Source organism: Thamnophis sirtalis, unplaced genomic scaffold (genome assembly GCF_051295495.1).
Source record: "Thamnophis sirtalis isolate CommonGarterSnake01/CBP01778 unplaced genomic scaffold, rThaSir2_p1.2 scaffold_3, whole genome shotgun sequence".
NCBI lineage: Eukaryota > Metazoa > Chordata > Lepidosauria > Squamata > Natricidae > Thamnophis > Thamnophis sirtalis.
Genome location: NW_028261383.1, coordinates 158999444 through 159024947, shown reverse-complemented (window position 1 = coordinate 159024947; position 25504 = coordinate 158999444). Strand labels below are relative to the sequence as shown.

General features: G+C 40.1%; 1 protein-coding gene across 1 annotated transcript in view; it reads left to right on the top strand.

Moving 5' to 3' along the window:
- Positions 1–5: 5 nt before the first annotated feature.
- The window catches only part of PIP4K2C (phosphatidylinositol-5-phosphate 4-kinase type 2 gamma), a 38749-nt gene continuing 13250 nt past the window's right edge, over positions 6–25504 (top strand). The window contains exons 1-7 of the mRNA XM_014065595.2: positions 6–140; positions 6769–6866; positions 9185–9281; positions 11547–11690; positions 12895–13041; positions 18330–18368; positions 19998–20111. Coding sequence (XP_013921070.2) covers positions 12–140; positions 6769–6866; positions 9185–9281; positions 11547–11690; positions 12895–13041; positions 18330–18368; positions 19998–20111 — 768 coding nt within the window. The 5' untranslated portion in view covers positions 6–11. The remainder of the gene's footprint in view (positions 141–6768; positions 6867–9184; positions 9282–11546; positions 11691–12894; positions 13042–18329; positions 18369–19997; positions 20112–25504) is intronic.

Below are 25504 nucleotides of genomic sequence, written 5' to 3'. Positions count from 1 at the left end.
CAGCAGCGAGGATGGCCGCCTCGGTGGGTCCGTGGACGCGCACGAAGACCAAGAAGAAGCACTTCGTCCCGCAGCGGGTGAAAGTGCTCCGCTCGGCTGACCCGCTTCTGGGCGTGCTGGCTTGGGGGATCAACCATCAGGTAAATCGGCTTCGCCCGATGATTGTTGTTGGGCTGGGCTGGGCGGTGGTGGGAAAATATAGGGCAGCCCACCTCTTTTGCTGGGTCGCCTCCCTCCACAGCATCCCGTGGCTGCGATGGAAGGAAGGCTGGTTCCCCCCCACGTGTGAAAGAAACCCAGCCTCTCCCTGGCACCTTCTTCAACCTGCTGGGTTTCTCTTTCTCTTTCCAGTGGCGGATCTGTACCCATCGGGACGTATTGGGGTGTGTGTGTGTGTGTGTGTTTTTGGGGGGGGTCATCCTCCCGTCCCCTAATTCTTTGAATTCCTAATGCAGAGGTCCCCAAACCTGGCAACTTTAAGTCGTGTGGACTTCAACTCTGCTGCTATGCTGGCTGGAGAATTCTGGGAGTTGAAGTCCACAGGTCTTAAAGTTGCCAAGTTGGGGACCTCTGTCCTAATGTATTGGGACAGTGGTTGGTTTTGGAAAGCTTCAGAAAGAGCAGATAAGAGGGAGGATGAAGGCAAACAGACATGCCCTGGGATAGTGATGTGAGATCAATTGGGGTGGGTCACCAGAGATTTTTTGACTAGATCTCAATCAAGATAGGGAGAGCAGACCACCAGGAAATTCCAGGGCTGAAAGTTAGACTGAGGGGGTCTAAAAACACCCAGAAGAAGGCACAAAACTGCTTCAGTAAATGGGATGCCATGAATTTCATCATGTGTTGCCTGACTTGTAATTTTGTGTACTGTCTTTTCTCTTTTGTGTTTATATGGAGATGGTGGAGTCATCCTAAGGTGAAAAAGCACCTTTGGGATTTCTTATTTTTCTTTCCTCTGCTTCTGCTCCCCACACCTGGTGTTAGCTCTTGTTACTATGATGAGGATCTTTGAATAGCTTATTCTACTGTGATGCCCTCTTACTGTATTGTTTTTATGACAGGACTAAAAAATTACATGGGGTTGTTATCCCTGTTGGCATCGCCTTGGTGAAGGCTTCAGTAGGGTTATGTTCTGTCTTATGCTCATCAACATATTTGCATAATTTTCTCTGTTCTTGCTGCAAACTTTTATATGCATGGTGGGAAAAGTATAACTATTTGTATAATAAAATTGTTTGAAAAATGTAATAGATTTTGCACAGATGTTTTAATTTACTTTGGTTCAGAATCTGGTGAGGGGGAAAAATTCTCTACCTGTTAGTAAGTTGAATAATGCCATAGTGCTTAATCATAGTCCTGACTCATATGGGAGGAGATTGTTCCTATCTATTGAAAGGAACCATTGAATAGTTCTGAGTATGGGCTCTTATTACTTCTTCATACATGTCTGGATTCATATGATATTTTAACCCCTAGACTTGGATGAACAAAACACAATTGTGTGTTCATATAAATATGCTCTGAGCAAGCAAAAATTACTGGCTCATGTGATGTTCTGGTTCACCCAGTACATTTAGATAGGGCTGCTGAATGCAGAATTGCTGTGCCAGTTTTTCGATACCTCTTCCATCTCTGACAGAATCTTGACACCAGGGAATTTCCCCATGAGACCATTGCCCCAGATTTTTTAAAGACGTCAATAGTAATATTTATGGATTTTATCAATGTTTTAATATATTCTAGAATACCTAGAAGGCAGCAGAAAATGTTAACATTGAAATTCCAAGGTTGTATGAATAACCTTATACTTTTTGACGTCTGTCCTCATTCAGACTCTGAAAAAAGGCAGCTTTTCATGTGATGGGTTGGAAATGGGAAGGGAACTTGTGGCATCTGATAGCAGAACATATATTTCTGCCTACCAATGATTGCACTTTTTGTTTGTGCAGGCCTCAGAGAGGCAAAGCTGTATTCCATTGTCTGCCCTTTCTAAGCTTCATTAATCCCTTCCCCTCTGATTCCAGCAGTTTTATGACCCAGAGCATATGAGCTTCATGACGCAACACTAGCATAATTCAGATTCGAGAATTAAGGAAGGTAGCTGGTACGTGAGCCTTACTGCATGCTTTTCTGGGTTGCAAGCTGTTTTTGGTGCTATAGGCTAAATCTCTTGATGGGCAAAAAGCCATTTGCTTCCTTCCATTTTGCTCTTTGGTGCTTTCAGAGTTTGACTGCTGCGTTTGAGTTTTACCTAAAAATATGCATGGTTTCTTTTACTGCCAAAGAAGCTGAATAAAATGCATTTGAAAAAGTCTGATTTTGTCCTGGCATCTTTTCCTAAACTGACTGAAAATATTCTGGTACATCTTAACTAGAACGTTTCTAGATCAGTATGAATAACTTTTTAACCCTGTGTGCTCTGTTTTCCTCTATACTCAATGGCAGCTATTTTTCCTTAGACCAGGGCTGTCAAAACTCCCGTCATGTGCTGACCACACTCAGTTTAGGTAAGGGGGGGGGTCCTGATATGACACGTAGCACCGCCATGCCAATGTGAGTTTGACACCCCTGCCCAAATAGTTTCCATTTGGGATCGGCTTCTAATGGTGGCTCATTTAGATAACAAAACTGAACCTTGTTTTGCATTGAGAACACTATAAACAGTGTATGTTTCAAAATGTAGAGTGGTACAGAATCCTTATCCATTCTCTGACTCATAGCAGTTATACAAAGGAGGTGGTATTTTTTTCCCATTAAGGAAAGGAAACTAGGACAGACTATCATCATATCACCTGAGTTTGCCAGCTGTGGCAAAGTACTACTTTTTGACTTCATGTCTGCTCCTATGCAACAGCTATATTTTGCAACAGGTGAGTTCAAAGTTCTAAGAAGGGAGAGGTTCTTGCAGCATTCAGAGCTGAAAATATTTCCCCTAATTAAGAAAGCTGTGATGGGAAATATACGGATGCTTTGGTCCACAAAAAGTTCTTCTCTCTGTGCTTTCTTCCTTAGCTGGCTCGCTTAGATTCTTGAATGTCATGTGGTGGAAACTGAGCAATACATCCAGATTCCATATGAGTTATTTGCAAGCAGTTGTAATGTACATGACTCTAGTGTGTGGCATTTTCTCTTTAGGGGATGCTTTTTTAACAAGAGCAGAATAGCCGCGTATATGTCATAACCATCTAAGAAATGCAACTTGAAAATGTGAAATTGTCTTAAAACCATGAATTCTGTTGAGAGTAATACCAATGTTACTGGTTATTAGCATATAAAAACTAGCTTTAGCTCATCAAATAACATTTCATTACAGATACCAATCAAGTCTGTTAGAATAACCGGGCAAGTACCAAGATTAGATAACATTAAACAGATTAAAGTTCACTTGATGTAGAAGCCAAGAGCTGACAGGTAAGAGATTCCTGGCTCTTATTAGCTTTGCACTTCAGCTTTGCCAAACAGTTTATTCCTTCAGCAATGTCTCATTCCTATAGACCAAGAATCTATCAGTCTATAGTACTTTGCCCTTCTAGGCCTCTGGTAGAACTAGAAATAGGCCATATTAGCTTCTAATTACATGCAGTCTTTGACTTACAACTATACATTTGGTGATCATTCAAAGTTACAATGGCATTGAAAAAAGTGACTTATCATGGTTCCTCTCACTAACAACCTTTGCAGTCCTCGACTTAACAACAGTTCATTTAGTGGCCATTCAAAGTTACAATGCCACTGAAAAAGTGATTTGTGACCATTCCCCCCCCCACACACTTTTGACCTTTGCTCCTGTTTATTTTATTTGTGGAATGGGAAGTAACCTGTGTATGTATAAGCCCTCACAGCACCCCCACATTTCACTGTTCTAATTTGAGAGAAGATGCTAATAAAGGTGGAATAGAAATAAAGTAAAAATAATGCTCAGTGAGGCAATGTTCCGTCTTGTTCTTGGGAAAGATATTGGCTGAAAGTGCAAAATAGCTGTGGGAAGCCTCGAAAATATATATTATTTTGCAGTTTTAAAAATGGCCCAGTCCCTTATATTTTTAAAACCCCAAATTATCATATCTTACCATAATGACAGCAACATCTTATCAGACATGCTTGGTCTAGCCTATAGAAATTGTTGGAAATATTATTTTGAGAAGTACAACTTTTTGGTGAGCCAGTTTGGTCTAATTGTTGAGGCACCAGGCTAGAAACTGGGAGATCAGGTGTTCAAGTCCAGCATTAGCCATTAAAATGAGTTAGGTGATCTTGGGCCAGTCACTCTTTCAGCCCAACTTATTTATTTATTTATTTTTATTTATTTATTTATTTATTTATTAGACTTATATACCACTTCATAGGGCTTTCAGCCCTCTCTAAGCAGTTTACAAATTTTTTAGCAAATTGAGTCAGCAACTTGCCCCTACAGTCCGGGTCCTCATTTCACCCACCTCGGAAGGATGGAAGGCTGAGTCGACCTTGAGCTGGTGAGATTTGAACCGCTGAACTGCAGATCACAGTCAGCTAAAGTGGCCTGCAGTACTGCACCCTAACCACTGTGCCACCTCGGCTCTTATCTCAGTGGGTGGTTGTTGTGGGGAAAATATGAGGAAGAATATGCTTGCCACCTTGTTTATAAAAATAATAAAGGTGGGATATAAATTAAATAAACAAATAAAGCATAAGAGCAAATAGGTTTTCTGCTTGGTTTGAGGTGATAGCTTTAATTCACGGACAGATAACTAAGTTAGAGATTAAGAGTTGCTTGCTGGTAACTGTCCTAATACAAAAGGCTTCATTTGGAGTACCAGTGAACTAAATTAAAATACTACTTCACTCAAATTTACCAGATTTTCTCACTGATCATTCTATCTCATGCACATTACATTTTGCAGATTTTTACCCAAAAGGAATTTCTGCAGATGCTCCATCCCTGCAACATAGACATCAATATTGATCTTTCCAAAACATTTGCAAAGAGGACAGCTGGTTCATTTAAAGTCAAATGGGGACATCTCTTTATATCATTCGTTTTGGAAGACTGAAGTACAAAAGAAAACAAAGCTTTTATTACAGTAAATGTCTAGTACGAGAACATTAGGTAGCATCCACCTATATGCTGCTGTGATGTTTTTGGAGGCTGAGGTTCAGTAATTTAATACATAATAATGTCCTATTTGCAAGACATTGCGCAATAAGTAGTTTGATTCAAAATAATACATAACGCAGTCATAAATGGATCTGATGCACATATCAAGCTTGAATTAATTGCTTCTAATTTGTTTTTGAATGTTCAATTCCTGCTATGATTTTGAACTATAAAGTCATAAATAAGTCAACTTCTGTGGCCATAACAGGATCTCACATAAGTACAATTCAGGTGTTACTGAATATTTCCGAGTTTGTCTTTTTTGTGATGGCAATATTATCTTTTATAAGTGCATGCTATTTTGAAAGCTTTTCATCAGTGGAAAAATTATTAATGGATGTTTACATTATAATTGTGCTTAAAGGCAGAGTTGCATCATCTTGTAGTTCTGCAGGGCCAGAGAGAAAATCCTCAAAATGTATATCATTGTTTGTTCAACTTCCTAAACAACTTTTTAAAGCTATTCCTCTAGTCCATATGATTGTTCAGAGATATCCTTCAGCCCATCAGAATATTCCATTGTGTTGCTATTTTGCTGCTTAAATGTATGCAGAATAAAAGAATAATCTGGTTTTTGCACTTTGGATTGTCTTTGTGCAAAACTTTTGTTTTAATGGCAGACCCTTCAATTAGGCAGAATAACAGATGAAGACAATATAAAACTTTCTAAAATATACATCAACTGAGAGTAGGATGCAAAATTTGGGGTACTGGACTATATGAGAAAAAACTGTCTGTGTATGTATATACATATATGCATACACATACACACACACAGACACACCTCTATATACATATACATATCCCGTTGCCAACTACAGCCCAGTATATGTCAAGGATCCTACTTGTACATTTTATGAGAGAAATGTGATTCTAAGCAGGTTCCCCTCCCCCTCCCAAACAGAAATGCTGGATGTTCAATATGAGCTCACCATAGCTGTTATAATATCATTGTAAGTCTGGTTTAAACTGGCTCTGGCTCTGCTGCTTGAGGCAATAGAAACGGAACATATGAAGAATGGAGCCTCATCGCTATAATTCTCTGTGTCCCATTCTTCTCTGATTCATATTTTTCCTACCAGAAATTATAGAGAAAGGTAGCCAAGCATGTTTTGTGCCTCTCAATGTGGTCATGCTGATCTGAGGTTTATATGCCCATCTCTGATAGCAATTACACTTTTGGTGCATTTTCCATATTTTCCTGGCATAATCGCTAAGAGCAATACATTTTCTCTGCCATAGAAAAATTCCTCATTGGTCCCGCTCCTTTTTTCACACAGTCATGTTTCAATAGGGATTAACACATGGCTGTTACATAAATTTCAAAACTCGTGTCTGGGTGAAAATGATGTGACAGGCTGCTTTCAGCCGCAGGTCAAAAGATCATTGATGATCTTGGTCACGGGCTGCTTCAGATGCCTATTTGAAGTCTAGAATGAAAACAATCGAGCCTTGGAGGTTCTGCAGTTTCTTGGCAGGCAGAAATACTGAGGTGAAAACACAGGGACTTTTCTCTCAAGCCCTTGACCAAACTACAGCTAGCACTGCAGAATTGTCTCAGTGAAACTGAATCTGGTAGTGGGATGTTGGGTGTGACCTTGTCTGGTTTTACCTTCATTTTCTTATGTTAGATCAATGAACTCAATCAAGTTCCCCAGCCAGTGATGCTGCTCCCTGATGACTTCAAAGCCAATTCTAAAGTAAAGGTGAACAATCATCTCTTCAACAGGTGAGGAAAGTGCTGGAGATACAGATGCATGACCTTCCTAATCCAAATTTCAGCCTAATGCAGGTCCACTGCAGTTTTTTGGGGCAAAGCTCATTCCAGTTCTTTCAAATGAGGTCTAGTAATTAGAACCAGGGGATTAAGCTTGGCATTGCAAGTTTTGCACAGTACATGCACATGCTTCCTACATGGAATGTTCTAAGTCATGCGGCCTAATATTGTCCATCTACATCACCGTGATGGGAAGGATTAATATCCCCAATTACTCCCAAATAATATACCTCCAGGTACAAACTTCCCTCAAAAGATGAAAGATTCTCCTAATGCAGCCATTTTTCTCTAGTGCTGACCAGTGCTGTGCTAGTTGAAGAGCCTGGAAGTTGTAATCTGACAAAGTTGGCAGATATGATATGCTTTTCTGATTGGTCTGAGTGTGTATATCTCTTTATCCTTTATAAAGAAATTACATTATTATTAACTTTATATAGCTTTATATAACTCATAGGTGACTTCAGGTGGCTTACAATTGATTAAAATTGATTAAGCCTTATAAATCTATTTATATAGATTACCTTATTTACAATAACTAAATACATAAACCACCTACAGTCTAGCAGAAAGCCTCGCTCAGGTAACTCCTGCTTCTAATCTTAAGCGTTTTCTTTTTCCCAGCCAGATTATGATATTAGCTTTTCTACAGTGATTATGATCCTTCTTCACTGAAATCTCCTTCTGCTCATTTCCATTTCTTTGTGCTGCAATGGAGCTTCTTTCTTTTATATTTTATCAAACCTCTACTGCCCTTTAATATAGTTTTACTTGTGACTCGACTGAAAAGGGATTTGCTGAGAGAAAAGGGAATTAAAATGACTGAATTCTAGGAAATGTTAATAGTCCATTATTTTCTCCTCTTTAGGGGCCAGTTTCTGTTTAAAAAAATAAATAAAACAAAGTAAAATATTTTGCTTCTTGGGATTATGAGATAGTGTTTGAATATTGTACTTTATTTATTTATATCCCTCCTTTATTAGTTTTCTAACTCAAGATAGGGAATATACCTCTCCTCCTCCTCCTATTTTCCCTACAACAATCCTCTGAGATGAATTGGGTTGAGAGAGAGTGACTGGGCCAAGGTCATCCAGATGGATGGATGGGTATAGTTTATTAAAATTTGCTAGAAAGGTTGGGCTATGCATTCCAATAATGCATAATGTTATTGGAATGCATAATACATAAGTTTAACTTACTATATCTTTGCATGATTTGTTTTTCAGTAACTTAATTGCAAAATGTTTGAATTGTGAACTATTTACATAATTTCTTTTTTCTTGTTCTTCCCCTTTGAGTGATTCCTAGTGACTGCCTTGACAATTCTTTTCAATTTTCTTGACAAGATTTTTGGAAACGGTTTGCCTCTTTCCTAGACCTGAGAGAGAATTACCTACCTAAAGTTACCCAACTGGCTTCATGCTTAAGGCGAGACAAGAACTCATTGTCTCCCAGTTTTTAGCCTCCTGTTTTACGTCAAACTGGCTCTCACATAATTTGATTGGGACATAGTTTTTACTCTGTGTGTGTATGTGTGTGTGTATACACAAGTATATACATATGATTTAGTTTATCTTTTAAAATACCATTTTAGAAAATCCTAATATTACATTGCTTGAATCTGTCTTTATGTAAAAGTATGTCATTATTTGGTAGTACAAGCTGAGAGCTTGCCTTTTTCTGTCAGATACCTAATGCTTTACATTAAAAGAAGATTCTTCTGCCTGAACAGTAGTGTAACCAACCCTCATAATGGAGGATTACACTGTGTGCTAGAAGAGGCTGTTGGTGAGAGGATTATGGAGCACAGGCCATAGATTACTGAGATTTCTAAACTGTAATTGGCAGCTATTCCTGTTAAAGCCTTGTTCACTTGTCAAAAAGGCTCCTCTTCTGATAAAAGAAACAGTAGGGCCTTTGTATTCACACAAATGAGATATAATGCAGTGTTCTTCCAAAAGTGAGCTTGTTCGTTCCGTAGCAGAAATGGGTACGCCTGAATGCCAGACGAGGTGATGAAATGGCCTGTAGCATTTCAGGATGCAGGATGGGGAAAACAAACATTTTTTTCCCCTCCATATATGAATCACTACAATGGAGAGCAGGTTGGGCCAGATGAGCTGTGTTTTTATTTAAGGAGTGAAATAAAAACATTCCATTCATTTTCTGCTCCTCTAAAGTATATCAGGCCTCTTGTCTGCCTTGTTATGCTCTATTTGCAGACTAAACTTTGGCTTGGCAGCTAACTATGTTACTTACTTATATTCCTGCAGGGAAAACTTGCCTGGTCACTTCAAATTTAAGGAGTACTGTCCACAGGTTTTCCGCAACCTCCGTGAACGCTTCAACATTGATGATCAGGATTATCAAGTGAGTAAATACCACCTTATCCCAAAGAGTTCGAATACCTAAAAGACCTGAGGGTCCCGGGTTTTTCCAGCTGTAGCCAGATGTTTTGTTAATCTAGTAGAACTAGTTTGATTTTATGTAGATTGGTTGATTTAGCTCTTTTATACATTTACTGACTTTACAGAAACAAGCCCAGTGTTAATAAATCATGTTTGAAATTAAACAAATTGTGTAGTGTATTACAGATAGTCCTCAACTTACAACAGTTCATGTAGTGACCATTCAAAGTTACAACAGCACTGAAAAAAGTGACTTATGACCATTTTTCACACTTATGACTGTTACAGCATCCCCACGGTCATGGAATCAAAATTCAGATACTTATTATTTATTTATTTATTTATTTATTTATTTTATACTTTATTTGTATGCCGCCCTTTTCCCTGAGGGGACTCATGGCGGCTCACAATTGAAGGGGGGGGGAAGACAGACAAGTTACAAAACATAGAGTCATACACCGTTAAAAACACAACAGTCACACCATTCGAGTGGGGTTACAAGTCGTTAGCCCCAGGCCTGTTGGAACAGCCAGCTTTTAAGGGCATTGCGGAAGGTCTGGAGGGTGGTGAGGGTACGAATCTCCACGGGGAGTTCGTTCCAGAGGGTTGGAGCAGCCACCGAGAAGGCTTGGCAGCTGACTCATATTTATGACATCTGCAGTGTTCCAGGGTCATGTGATCACATTTTGCAATCTTCTGTCAAGCAAAGTCAATGGGGAAGCTAGATTCACTTAAGAGTTGTGTTACTAATTTAACACCTGAGATGATTCACCTAACATCTGTTGCAAGAGGTCATAAAATGGTACAAAACTCAATAAATGTCTAACTTAACAACAGAAATTTTGGGCTCAATTGTGATCCTAAGTTGAGAACTAACTGTACTACATATTCCTCTAATAATTAAATTGAGAAATTATAGGCTATGTTACTAGAACATACAGTTACAACTCTTTTATAAGGTTACTTTTGCTTCAGTTTGGGAACCCAGAAGAGACTAGTTCAAATCTGTTCTCCTGAGCAAAACTAATGTTAATGTTAAACCAGTGGATTTTTGTATTCAGTAACTGTATTAGTGTCTGTGTTTCTAGATATGCTTGTCTACATACATAATCCATATTACTCTTGCAGATGCCATCATACTAGTTGGTTCTTCCATTTAGTAGAAGTGGGTTCAGGGTAGCAGAGGGGCTAGGAGCTCCAGTTGAAATGTTGCCTTTGTCCTGGATTACTAGCAAGACCCGCTTTACTCATGACATACGCTTAGTCTTATTCCCCCACCTGCTCTGTAAAAACAGTGATGGTGACCCATCATATAAGGTTAAGGGAAAGGTAGGGAAAATGATTATATCTGAAACTCCTTGAACTCCTTCCAAAGTATCAAAATATTGATGTTGAAAAAAGGCCAGAAGTGCAGTAGCTTAGAAATGGTATGTTGCCACACGAGAGGTTGTATGCGTCTAGTACTTATATAACAGCTACAGATCAGAGAATGGGCTAAAGAGAAATGTGGAAAAGGAAGCCTGAGGCCAGGCTTGTTTATAACTATGTTCTTACACACACACACACACGGGGGGGGGGGGAAGGGAAGGGGGAGAGAGAGAGGGAGGAGAGAGAGAGCTGTCAGGAGTATTTTGGAGGTATTCTTTGAAGCTGGAGCAGGCACAGCTATGTCTCTTTGTGCCTTCTGGTAGAAAAGCACAATAAGCCACTCCTCATACTGTAATTTTATAAGTGTGACTTGTAGTTCTTTCTTTCTGTTTCTCTCTCTGTTTCTTCCCCCCTTCCCCCTTTGTGATCTTTTGTTTTGGAAGCTGCCTGAACACATGAGTAATTGGAATTCTAACATGGAAACTGATGTGTTTTTTTCAGTGTGCCTACCTTGTTCCATAGTTCTTAGTCAAGCTTCTCACATCATAGAGTGACTCAAGCTGGATGAGAGTGGTCAAAGATCCCTCATATGGTGCCCCACTGGGATCTGAAATAGAACAGAATAACAGAGTTGGAAGGGACCTTGGAGGTCTTCTAGTCCAACCCCTTGCCTAGGCAGGAAACCACTTGAAGGTGGCTGATTGAAGGAGCATTGTCAGAAGGAATGGAACACTTTAGGAGGATTCTGAGACCTTGCTTAGGTGAAGCCTCTTCTACCTGATCTGCACGTGGAAGATTCCTTCAGCAGTTTTCATAATTCTCTTGAACATTTCTTTGCTTTGTTTATTCTTTTTTACAGGTCTCCCTAACACGTAGCCCACCAACCTATGAGACTGAGGGTGGGGGTCGCTTTCTCTTGTCCTATGACAGGACGGTGGTCATAAAAGAGATAACCAGTGAAGACGTAGCTGATGTGCATAGCCTTCTATCACATTATCATCAGGTAAGACAAATTGCAGACATAATGGCTTCAGGGTGGATTATAGCTAGATGAAAGTTTATTTGATTTGAATCCAAAGATTGGCTAACTGGAAGATGGTTACAGAAGGGAAATTTCCCTTCTGATCTCCTCTTTTCCCGCAATATACATTGGTTAAAAAAAAAAAAGCCTCACCCTCCAAAAATTTTTTTGCTAACAAGGGTCAGGTAGCTGTGGGGTCAATGGGGTCTTGATAAAAAGGGTAAAACCTCTCTTTTAAGTCCAGTCTGGCTTTACAGGGCAAACATCAAGAATAAAAACCCTGGATGATTATAATATTATTTGTTATTCCAGGGTTTTTATTCCTGACTTCTTAGTCTGAGATTGAGATTTCCAGGTGGTCTCTGGTATTAACTAAATATAAAACCCTCCTAGTTTCAGGAGTAGAAGAGAAAAGGGGCACTTTTTGTCTGAATTTCTTTATGGATGCACCCTAGAACAGCAAAAACGTGTTTTAAAAAGAAGCTTAGTTTTTGAGCTCATCAGACTCAAATGTAAATGTAGGCAACTGCGGATCTGTGCATACATTTTTTCTGCTGTTCATGGAACAGCAAAGACTGAAGCCCAGTCACAGTCTAAAGAATTCCTTGTTTATTCCTGAGATTTGATTAGGAACAGACACTTGTGTTCTAGCTTTGCTTCACGCCTTGGGAGCAAGAAATGTATTTTTCAACAGAAAGCTCTGAAGCTTGACATTTAGAAAAACAAAAAGATTAATGATATTTAGTCTACTCTCCGGAGAAACAGTGATTAAAAATGTACGATCCCCCACTAGGTGGTGCATTTGTTCTTTGGAGATTGTAGCCAGAGAGCTGCTTCGTTCAGTAATGTCTGATTATCCTCAAAGATGCAAATTATGCATTTCCATCTTTCATACTTGTGTTCAAAATTAGAATCTGAAATTTGCCGGGAATCTCCATTAGTTCATTCTTTATTAATAATAATGTGTATTATTGCCTTTTTAGCACTTATTGTATGTACCAAGGGGCACGAGTGTTTGAAAACTGGATTTCTGTCAGGCATGGACTTTATTCTGAGATCAGCAACCATTTGCTTTCTGACAGGATCTGATACCACACAGAATATGCCTGTGTGGCCTCCACCAGTATTAGGCTCCTTGAGAGTTGGCACAACATTTTACAATGTTTTTGTCACTGTTTTCTTTCAGTACATTGTGAAATGTCATGGGAGTACCCTCTTGCCCCAATTCTTGGGCATGTACCGGCTCAGTGTTGACAACGAGGAGAGCTACATGCTGGTCATGAGGAACATGTTTAGTCACAGACTCACTATACACCGAAAGTATGATCTGAAGGTAATGGACGAGGGAGAAAAAGCACTGGGTGAATGAAGTCTCTGTCTCTGTTTATTCATCTCTTGCATGGTGCTTACCTAAGTCATGTGAAAATGAAAGTACATTCCCTTAAGGTTTTACATATAAAGACATAGTAAAAACCATCCAGTCCTTAGCCGTTCTTAAAAGAAGGCAAATACAACCTCAGCTGAACAACAACACATGACATATTATACCATGTTCATCTTAATGAACATGGTATAATGGGCTAAGGACCAGGTGATTTTTACTATGCCCTGATATGTAAAACCATAGAACTCAAAGTTGTTGTTTTTTTTCCACATGACTGTATGCATGCTGGTATATGTGGAAATAGTATTATTTATCTGTTATTTGATTTTTATCCTGCCTTTATTATTATTTACAAGTAACTCAAAGGCAGCAAATATATCTAATGTTCCTTCCTCCTCTTGTTTCCTTTATAACAAGAAACCCTGTGAAATGGTTTGGCCTGAGAGAGAGTGACTGGCCCAAAGTCACCAAGCTGGCTTTCATGCCTAAAGTGGGACAAGAACTAGGTCTCCTAGTTCCTAGGCCAGCACCTTAACTATTAGACCAAATTGGCTCTCGTTGTGTTACTGGTGGTTTAGCTCAATTACCCCCTGATACACTGTTTTGAAACAAAACACTCAGACAAATGGATTGACTTGTTACAAGGAGGAGGTGGGCTGTCAGGAGTTTTGGCTCATTTCTCTGACTCAGCCCATATTCACTGCTATGTTCCAAAATTCCCAGTCATAGCTGTTTAGCACAATGCCACATGTAGCTTTAGAGAGATATTGATTTCCAGATCTTTCTCTCCTGGGGAAGGGGAGGGAGGAAGATGATACATGTGTGTTGACATCATCGGGCAATTACAGAAACTTATGTACCTGTAATAGACTAATACAAATATGTTGTGATATTTGCATAGTGACATCCTTGTCCTTACGTTGCTTTAGCATTAGTGGGTTTGGCGTGTGGATGCCATTGTCTCCGTAACATCCCCTTCTCTCCCTTTGGGAACAGAAAGTGTTGAGACAAGGGAGCAGCGCATAATTGATTTGGGAAACTGCACAGCCCTAAGTAGAGTTTTGGTATCTAATCTCCTTACCTTGTAATAATCAAATTTCTCAATAAGGCATTCTCTTTTGATTATTTTATAAAAAGTATAATCATCATACAGGAGTAATTAAGATAAAAGGTCATGCAAATACCATTTATTAAAAATGCTGCCTCAACTGGCAGTGTCTTAAAATGGTTTTGTGCCACAAATTGACAAGCAAGCATGATTTCTATCTGGTGTGAGACAAGGGCGCTCATGGGGTCGTTATTTAACAGTAAAGCCTCATGCTATATATGCTTGGGTACACAGATCTGATCAAACTTCTGCCCACTTAACTCTGCTAAGCCCCAAACAGCTGGTTTTAGTCAAAGGCTTCACAGAGCTAGCAGCTGACACCACCTTTCTAACCACCTTATCCATAACAGAAAGGATAGTGTGTCTACTTGGGAGGAAGCACCATTCCCAAGTTCAGTGAGGTTTTATTCCTGAGTGAGTGATGTGGGATTGCAGACTGGGATGCGCTTAATTCATTCCATGAATCTTCTGCCACTGCCTGCCTGACTCCCTCATCATCAAGCCACAGTGTCTAAATTTAGATAATAAGCTCTTTAGGGCCAGGACTGCCTTTTGCTTATGTAGCTCTCTTCATGCATCATGGACTCCGGTGGCCTATTCAAAGAGGAGATCACAATAGGTAGATCTGTTTCAAAGTCAAAATCCTTTGGGAGTCACACACACACACCGCCCCACTACTGTACCCAATTAGTTATTGTTAAGGTCAGAAATGAGTCCTCAGTCCTAAAGCAAGCAAAGCATTCTCCCTGAGCTTCCTCTACTCCTTTCTGTCAGAGCTGAGTTAGGTTCTATCCGAGGAGGGGTCTAGTTCTGATCTGATAGTTGCCCATTGGAGAAGATCCATTTTGTTTTCCTGATAGTCTGTTAAACATCAGTTGTTGCTATACAGGTAGTATACAGGTAGTCGACTTACAACCGTAGTGGAACCCAACATTTCTGTTGTTAAATGAATCTGGCTTCCCCATTGACTTTGCTGGTCAGAAGGTCGCAAAAGGTGGTTTATATGACCTTGGGACACAGCAACGGTCATAAATATGAACCGGTTGCCACACATCTGAATTCTGATCCCGTGATCATGGGGATGCTGCCAAGGTCATAACTGTAAAAAACTGTCGTAAGTCACATTTTTCAGGGTCATTGTAACTTTGAAGTGCCAGTAAATGAATTGTCATAAGTCGAGGACTACTTATTCTCCCATTTCCCATCTATCTGCATCAGCTTTCCTGTGGGGCTAGTCCTGCAGAGCCCCAGCTGGAGTGGGATTTGGGCTGGTGAGTAACCAAAGCGATAAGGACATTCTCTCAGAAGCCTGTGCTTCATTTCCGGTTCCTTGTCCCAAAGCCTCTGCTAAGGTAGCTTAGATGGCTCTGGCTGCCAAGTTCTCCCTCCCCATATCCTGCCTCAGGACTGCCACGCAAGAGCCCCCTTCTTTCCTTGGGGAATTCACTAGCGAGAGGAATGGTTTCAAATGCAAGGTCGCTACTTTGTGCTGAAAAGCTAAGCTGGGAAAATGAGACGGGTCGTGTCCACTCCCGGCTACACATCATTAAATGCTGACTTAAAGCAAGTTCTCTCATACCAAGGTTATGTGGATAATTTACAACCAGTGTTTGCATTCACAAGTGTTTTAGGGGGCCACTCTCTCTCTTTCTCTCTCTGGAGGGGACAGGGGCTAGAAACTGCATTGCCACAGAGGGCTATAGCTCAAAATGCAGCCGAGAATTGCTTGTTAGTACACATATTATACAGAGATGCAGATTAAGTAATTGGCAGAGGCTCTTAATATATTTCTTGATGGCAAAATATTGCCGCGATTATGCTTAACACGCTACTTATCCTGAAATTAATGCAAGTCCCAAAAGTCGAATCAGTCTGAGAAGGATGAATGGGCAGAAATGATATGGCAGTGTGAGTGAATTGAATGTGAGAGATTTGGGCTGCTTTCCATGTATGCGTTTTTTTAATGCTTGACCTATTCCTCCATCAAAATTATCTCTGGAGTCTACAAGGGATAGAGTGTTTTTTTCTTTTTCTTTTGAATGAAATTTAGGTCTCTAATAAAAGCCTAGCTATCTCAAGTGATACCTTTCCTCGCTTTGGATGCTCATGCTGCCAATATGTTTATAACTCTTCAGAAGGTTAGCCTATCTCTCCGGGAAGCTTTGGAGCAGGGAGCTAGATTTAATTTGTTGGGTCGTTTCTCTATCTGATGCCAAGGGGTATTGCAATTACTTTGCAGAGTATAGAAGCAATATAGTCTAGTCCCTGCTCAGAAGGTTACATAAAAAAGTAATAAGGAAAATAGAAAGGCAAGGCAAATTAGCATTGTAAAAAGGAGAGACTGTGGGTGGGTATAGCAAAGGCCCGAAGGTGTAGAAATTAACAAAGGCATTAGTGACAAGGACACCAAGGGGGTGTATCTTGACAGAAGGTTAGGGAGGGGGGAAAAGCAAGCAAGAGCAGATGGTCTGGGGGATTCTCAGTTGGTGTTGATAAGATTATTCCACGTTCTGAGACATCTCAAGTATGTTCTATCGAGACGGTGTTTTTTTTTTTTTTAGAGAGAGAAGGCATCAAGTTTGGTGTAGATCCAGTTTCATGGTGGTATAACAATAGCATGTTGAATTTCTGACAAGGCAAGCTTCCTTTTTGACTGCTGAAGTCTTTTTTTTTTAAAAAAAAGTTAAAAACAAAACAAATCCATCCACCAAGGTTTTAGAACTCAGTGGGGTGAGGTGTAGGTTTATATGCTGGCTTCATTAAGAGCCTCTGGGTAGCTTTAATTAAGTCATGTTTTCCCAGTTTCTTCTCTTCCTTCTATTAAGTAAAAAAAAATGCCTGCCACATATGTTCCGATTGAATAAAGGATGTGATTAATCTGTATCGTGAAAGTGTTACACTGTGTACCGTTGTTTTTTAGGCTGCAAACCTTCCATTTCAGATCTGCTGATATGCCAAAAATAAATGTAAACCAATGTGTTCAGGAAATGGTTGAAAACTTTTGCCCATTCAGTATTACTCTTACATTGTTTGTCCTGCTAAAGACAGTTTTGCTATGAATTCGTGGTAGGCCTATTGTCAAAAATGGCATTAAAGTCTCTATATGTGTGCATATTTTTCTGGGTGCCAAGAAATGACTGGTCAACCGTGGAGCCTCTGTAACCATCTCATTAAATACTAGGACATACTTGCTTCAAATATTGGAGGGGGAAGGGAGAACACACACAGACACACACACACATATACCCTGCAGGCAGAATATAAAACCACTATGCAAAGCACCATAAAGGTTCTTCCCCTCCTCCTTCAAACCATCCAGTCAGGAAATAACAGCCAATAGCATTGAAGCATTCGGATGAGATAAATGGAAGATATAGGTAAAAGAGATTATAGAAAAGTGAGAGATTTCCTTACTAATTTCCTTGCCACCTAAAATGATAGCATTAATCATGAAACGATTTGTAATTTATATTTTTTAATTCGTGCACCTTGGCCTATAGTCATGCTAGCCGTATGACCATGAAAATGTTTTTGGACAATGCTTTCTCCCTCTGCCAGGAAACCTAGATAAGCACCGACCCCTAGAGTCAATCACAACTGGACAGGGGAAACGTTTACCTTTATTTTTTAAATTGACTGTGGTTATTATGATTTTATTTAATAAATATATGATCTGCTATGGCAGTCCTTTGGAAGGTTTAACGTAACTCTTCACCAGAGGTGGTATTCAGCAGATTTTGACTAGTTCGGAGAACTGCTAAATACCACCTCTGACTGGCACCGTTCCCATATATTCTCTGCCTCCCGAGTCCCAGCTGATCAGGAGGAAATGGGGATTTTGCAGTAAGCTTCCCTTGGAGTGGAGAGGGAATGGAAATTTTACAGTATCCTTCCCTTGTCACGCCCACCAAGCCATACCCAGAGAACCATTATTAAAACTTTTGCATCCCACCACTGCTCTTCACTGTCCATTGAGATTTTAAGGTTTCTGGTGTTATGAACCCATTTCCCTTCCATTTTTAAATAATTTTGAGTTATGTTAACTCTTTAATTTGAAAGATGCTCCAAGAATACACACCTTATCTCATGTTTTCTAGACTGAAATCTTTATGTTCTTGCCTTTTTTTAGGGTTCACTCATATCCCGTGAAGCCAGTGACAAAGAGAAGGTAATTGGTGATTATAGGTGCATTTTCATGTTAACCTGATATGGGTTGTTTACAGTTTGTTGACACAACTCAACATGGTATTATAGCTTTGTCTGTACAAAGGTAATGCAGATTATGTCTAAACATTACTGTTTTTTAATTTCATAAACCACAATTAGCTGAATTCATACCCAAAGCTAAGCCAGGAGTAGGTGGTCTCTCACTCTCTTTTGCTTGACTCCTGGAAAGCTGCTGAAAACATGGAATCAACACTAAGCAGAAAAATTATCCATTTCACTGGCATGGTTTTTCCTTAATTTTCAGTTTTGGAGCGGTGAGGGTTGATTTAAAAATAGTAATGGTGTGCAGAAGACTGAAAACAAATCAAAAAGTTGTCATATCCATCCTCAATCTCCTACATTTGAGTAAATGGACTTTTCTGCCCTTGTTGCTTCTAAATGGTATCATCACTAGAAGGCTACTAGACGTTCCAGGTCAAGAAACTGAGTAGTAGGTACCTAATCCAAAAGGATTCACCTAAATTTATAGGATTTGCACGATCTAGTACACTACCAGTTGGACAAAGTACAGAATAATGTGTATACCTCACTACAGGATAATGTTTAACCTATAAAATCATCAAAAGTTGAACTTAATCAAGGAAGCCTTTGCTTTTTCTTAAAGCAAAGATGGATAACCTACATCCCCAAACTTTTTCTGGAACTGCTGGAGTACCCTATTATGCGTCTTATGTTATGCTTCACTTGAAGTTAATGTAATTGAAGTTGATGTAATTTCCTACAATTTTAAAGTCAGAGACCTACAAAATCTAAAATAGATTTAGCCCCTTTATAATAAAAGAAAAAAATAATAAAACTGTCTGCATTGTTACCCTGACCCCTGGTATTTTCACTTCCTCTTTTGTAGCTCTTGAGATATCACTCTAAGCTTAAAATGAGCTTTCTCTTTTTAAATATAAACACAAGATGTACATAATAGCTAGCTAGCTATTATAAATAGATAGATAGATAGACAGACAGACAGACAGACTGACTGACTGACTACTATTTTAAGAACTTAAATGCAAAACGCTTATATTAATGGGCCCATAGAAAAACGTGATATTGGACAGAAGTGCTACTTACTGGGAATTATTTTAAGAGCATTTTCAAAATAGGTTGAGAATGACTATTTATGTTTCTTAAACTGACAATTGAAAGGTATAAGCTCCCTAATTAATTTAACTCTGCTGTTGGTGAGAACAGAGCAGATATTTTCTTCTCTTTTCTGAGGGGTGTTTAAAATATCTTTATCTTACCTTACAATTATATGGTTGGGGTTACTTGCATTGATTTGTAATTGCCATTTTTTTGTCCCATCTTTCCACCAAGGAATGACCTAAAATCAGATCATCAGTTTAAAAATTACATTGAAACCACAATAGAAAACCATGGCCTATACGTGGGGAAGACACAATCCACAAAATGAAAATCTTCTACTCTATAGTACATGTACACAAAAAACCTTCATGTTTTTTTTTAAATTGCCACATTTATTGCTTCTAGTTCCATCATCCAAATTTGGGTTCAGCAAAGTTGAAGTTTGACTTGCTTCCTCTGCCTCTTTTTCATGCACTGTCCTCTTTTCCAGGGCAAGGAACTTCCAACTCTGAAAGACATTGATTTCCTAAACATGAACCAGAAAGTGTACATCAGTGAAGAGGCCAAAAAAGACTTCATGGAAAAGCTGAAGCGAGATGTAGAGGTATTGTAGCTTTCTCAGCTAATATAGTATAACAAGAGGGGTGGTTCTGGGTCAGTAAGCTAACCGGGCAAGCTGTGGATGCTAAAGAGAGATTTTTAAATGTTAAAATAGGCAAATTTTCATGGTTCAGTTGAGTCTGAGAAGGTGTTACTAATGGCAACCCAGCCTACTGTTCTGATTCCCATCTTAATACTTTTTAAGATAAAAAGTTATCACTTTCTCTTTAGTATCTGCCAGCAAGTCAACTTCTTCCACCTTACTCCCTATATCTAAATAATATCTAATGTTGTGCTAGTGGTATGGGAGCATCTGCAGCATTCAGGATCAGAAGCACCAGGGTTTCTTCCCTGGCCTGCGTCCCTCCTCTGGATTTCAGACTGAAAAAGCCATAGTGCTGGCATGCCATCTGTAGGGCACAAGGAATGATGCCACAATGGTTCCTACATCACAGACTGAATATGACCTTTGCTGTTGACCCCATTCTACCCTATATTTCTGATTACTGCTTCCTTCCCTGTTTCCCACGCTTGAGCCACTGACATTGCCGTCTTACTACTGCAAGTGTCCTTGGAGGGATTTGACTGAATTTTTTTGTACAGTTCCTCATAACTGATAATTGGTTCTTTAAACTAACAGGCCGCCCAGCAATATAAACAGGAAATATCCTTAAAAGGGGAAAATATTCTCAGTACAATTATTTGTAAGCAGATCCTTTTCTGACAAGTCATCGTTTTAGGCTTGGGAAAATTACAAGGGCGGTAAGGTCATGCTCAATCTGAGGATGTCATGAAAAATTGTATAGTTTGAGAGTAATCAGCTCTTGCTTCTGAAGAACCCAAAACTGTTCCCAAGCAGGCTTGATTATCCCTAAACTTCAATCATTTGAACAGCTTTGTGTCCTAAGGTTCCAGGTTGGCTTTGGAAGGCAATGGGGTAGGACTTTTTGACACAAAGAGCGAAGGGCTTTCAGTAACTATATTCAGTTTGCTCCAGGCAACCCTGAAAGTCACTGATAAAGTATATATCCGTGATGGCGAACCTACGGCCCGCGTGCCAGTGGTGGCACGCAGAGCCCTCTCTGCTGCCATGCTCGCCATTGACCCAAGTCAGATTTCCATGGCGTTTCTTTCATGAGCTTCTGTTCCCTTCAAATGACAAAATAGAAACTCACAAAAGAAAAAGATCTTGCCACGCTGTCAGTGTTGAGATCTCCCGCCAGCCAGCTGGTCTTTGGGTCTCTGCTGCACATGCGTGCATGTCTGCGCATGCACATACATGTCTGTGCATGCGCATGTTCTTTTTGGGCATGCGCACCCACACAGTTTGGGCACCCAGCATCTAAAAGGTTTGCCTTGACTAGTATATATGACAGATCTTTCTTCCTCTGGGTATTTTCCCCTATATTATTTGCATATGGCAAAAGGCCTTGGTTCCCAGGGTATTTCTAGAGTTGTACAGCATTCTTATCTCAGGAAGATTACATAGCAGCAAATCGCTTTCCCTCCATTTTTTCATAAGCTAATTGGGGAATTTTTGAAGCTGCCTCCTAGCTTCTGAATTTCCTAGTCATCTAAGGTCGGATGGAGATTACATCAGCCCTGTCAAAGACGACATGTTAGAGAAGGGTGCTTGATTTGTTGATTTGAATGGTGGGATATAATCGTATTGAGAATCAGGGAAGTCAGTGTGCATAATGTTTATTGGCTGGCATTTGTGTCATCATAAAGGCACACTCTTTTCACTGAAAACATTTTTCAACTTACATGAACTTGTAATGTCAGAAATGTATAGAAAGCACTTTAAACAAAATGTAATACCGAAACGGAGAAAGGCAGTTCCAAGCATTTAACTGACCCTAGATTAATGGCAGGAAGGGTTGTTTCCATGGTAGAAGGAAAAGAAATCCTTCTGCCATGAAAAAAGAAAGTTTCTCATGAGAATTAAAGTTCATAGCATCTGTTATGTACTGAGGTATTTAGTCATTGTTTTCTTATTTCTAATTCCTTGTTTTGCTTTTTATTCTTTTTGGGTTTCTGTTATGGCAATTGCAAATATTTTACTGTATTTATAACTTTGAGGGACAAATTCTGTTTTGAAAGAATTGTGGTTCAGCTCTCTGGTGGAGGTCTCAGACCCTGATTTTCTGAATTGCTGGTCAACATTTGCACCCCATTTGCCATAATGAGGTGAGAATTGAGGTTAACTTCCAGCTCTGGAAAAATTTGCTCACAGCTAGCATTTCATCAGCTATTATATTTCCTTAGGGATTGAATCTGCAGAATTTAAACTACTTCTGCAGTGTGAGATTTTCCCTATTGGCCTTAATGACTGTTAATAGCATGTGATGGGTGGGGGGGAAGGGGCTGCAGATGCTCAATGTCTAACGATTAACCTCATATACCATGCAGCCTTTCTCCTGCATCAGCTCCGTTTCTCTCAAATGTTCCAATTCTTCTTGCTCCAAGTTCAGTTTTACTGCTGACCCAAATCAGGGGACTGGTAGGCAATGGGCTTCTTGGAGTTTTAAAAAACCTGATGCTTGGGATATGACAATGGAGATCACTTGGTGTCAGCCCCTAGGAACAAGCAGGCTGAAATCTTCTGCTGATCTTCTAAATGAAAGTCTCAGACTCATGAACAATACTTCGCATGTTTCCAGTGGAGTTGTAGGAGATGACCAGGCTGGAGCTGGAGGGAAGGTTCAAACGCATCATCATTCCTAGCTTTCACAATTAGTAAGTCAGATTCTTGTACAGAGCTTTAGCGTACAATGTTTATTGTATGCTAAAGCTCTGTACAAGAATCTGACCTAATAATGACCTACTAATGATGAATAAATATTCATTTGAACTACCTGGACTCCTGATTCCCCTGCGCTTGGTAGGAGTTGGCCAAACAAGGACAGGTCTTGTTTCTGTATTATGTTTCTGTTAATGCTTGCAGACTGGTTCTTCACAAAAATTGAGGTTAGATTTAGGATTTTTCACTGCTTTCTTGATAGGTAATTTCAGATTTATTTATTTATTGTATTTTTTTATTCCACCTTTATTACTTTACTCAAGGTGGCAAACATACATAAAACTCCCTCATCCTATTTCCCCCACAACAACCACCCTGTGAGGTGGATTGGGCTGAGAGAGATTGATTAGCCCAAAGTCACCCAGTTGACTTTCACGGCTAAAATGGGACTAGAATTCACCATCTCCTGGTTTCCAGACCAGTACCCTAACCACTACATTGTACTTTAACCACCAATACTCATCAATCTCCTGAACTTGATGGTTCCAGCTCCAGATAGATTAAGACTACGGCACTCAGGAAGCTCAGCTAGCGTGGCCATTAGCTGGATCCTGTGGGTGTTCTAGTCACAGCACACCAGGAGAAAACCAGATTGAGAAAGCTGTACATAATGATCTCTTGGTTTCCCCTCTACCATATCATATTAGGAGCAATTTTATTGTACTGTGTCTTGTTTATTTAATAGCTTGGCTTTCACTCCCTGAAACCTTCAATAATACATTTGGGACTTTTCTCTCCCTTCTTTGCTGCCCACTCAAGTACTTCTCTGAGATATTAGTGACTGGTTCACAAACCCTAGTGAGCTTTATGGCTACGTGGGGATTTGAACCTGTGTCTCTTCTGATCCTAGTTCCATACTCTTAAGCACAACTCCACACTTGCTTTCACTCTGGCAGCCTTGTTATAAAAATGACTGATGTAACATGGAATTCTTGGGAGAGTTGAAAATATGCTTTTAGCGATAAGCTTTTTTTTCCTCCCCTGATGACTGTAAAGAAAGAAGAGGCGGAATGGAGTAAAATCTCTGTTCTGTTCATTAATTAGGTTGCCTAATGTTTTTATCCTGCAGGAGGAAAAGGCTATAACGTATGCTTACAGTTCTATGAGATAGTTAGACTGAGATGTGAGGGTGATTGATCTAAATGAGTTTAATGACCTACAGGAGGGAGGGAATTTAAGTCCCATGAAGATAGATTGAAAGAATTGAGGGGGAGATATGACAGTAATCTTCAAATACCTGAATGGATGCCACAAAGGAGGAGGCCAAGATTGATCTCCATTGTTCAAGAGTGCAGGACACAGAGTGATGGATTTCACTGGCAAATAACAATAAAGCTTAAGATACAGTTCCATAGTACATGAGAATTACCCAAGGAGCGGTTTAGCCCCCATTTTAATGGACTTGGTCAAATAGAGACAAGACAGCATTTGTCTGTCACTCAATCTAGTCTATCCATCCATCTCCCACCTTTATTATTTTTTAAAATAACTCAAGGCAGCCAATATGTCCAATACACCTTCCTTCTCCTGTTTTTCCCACGACAAAAACCATGTAAGGTGAGTTGGGCTGAGAGAGAGAGTAACTGGCCCAAGGTCTCCCAAGCTGGCTTTCATGGCTAAGGCAGGACTTCTTCATGGTAGTGGATCTGGGTACTTGAGAGACCGCCTACTGCCAATTACCTCCTCTCGACCAATTAGATCCCATAGATTAGGCCTCCTCCGAGTTCCATCAGCCGGTCAGTGTCGACTGGCAACCACGCGGAGGAGAGCCTTCTCGGTGGCAGCTCCGACCCTATGGAACGATCTCCCCGTGGAGATTCGTACCCTCACCACCCTCCAGACCTTCCGCACAGCCCTCAAAACCTGGCTATCCCGACAGGCCTGGGACTAAGGACCTCAACCCACCCGAATTGTATGAATGTTGTGTTTTTAACGATGTACTGTCTTATGTGTTAATTTGTATGTCCTCCCTTCCTTTTGAATTGTAAGCCGCCCTGAGTCCCCCCAGGGAAAAGGGCGGCATATAAATAAAACTACCATACCATACCATACCATACTATACCATACTTGAGCTCACAATCTCTTGCTTTCTAGCCTGCAACCTTAACCACTAGACCATACTGGCTCTCATTTGTTGGGGTTGCTTTAATTTAAATTCTTGCCCTTAGCACAAGTTTGGATTCAGTGGGTTTAAAAGCCCTCCCCACTCTATCATTCTTTTCCACGGCTTAATATCCTGGTTAAAAACATGAACTGTGATCTGAGAAGTGTCTACTTTAAAAAATGCCAGGTTTTGAAGTGGCACCTTTCCTGAGATTATTCTAGACCTTTTAGTCAGTCTTAGATCTGTCATATGCTATAAGAGTAAACCAGTGGTGGGTTCCAGATCCCGGTACAACCAGTATGGTGCAATGGGGCCCGACATCCACCACATGAACGCATGCAGCGCGCGCATGCATACTTACCGCCTGCGACGCTCCAACTGCTTGGTAGAGTGTACCAAGGCGCTGTACGCTCCGTGTACGGAAGCCCTGAAGAGCTCAAATACCAGTAATGAGCGCGGGCAGGCGGGTGGGCCCTCCGGAGCACCGTAC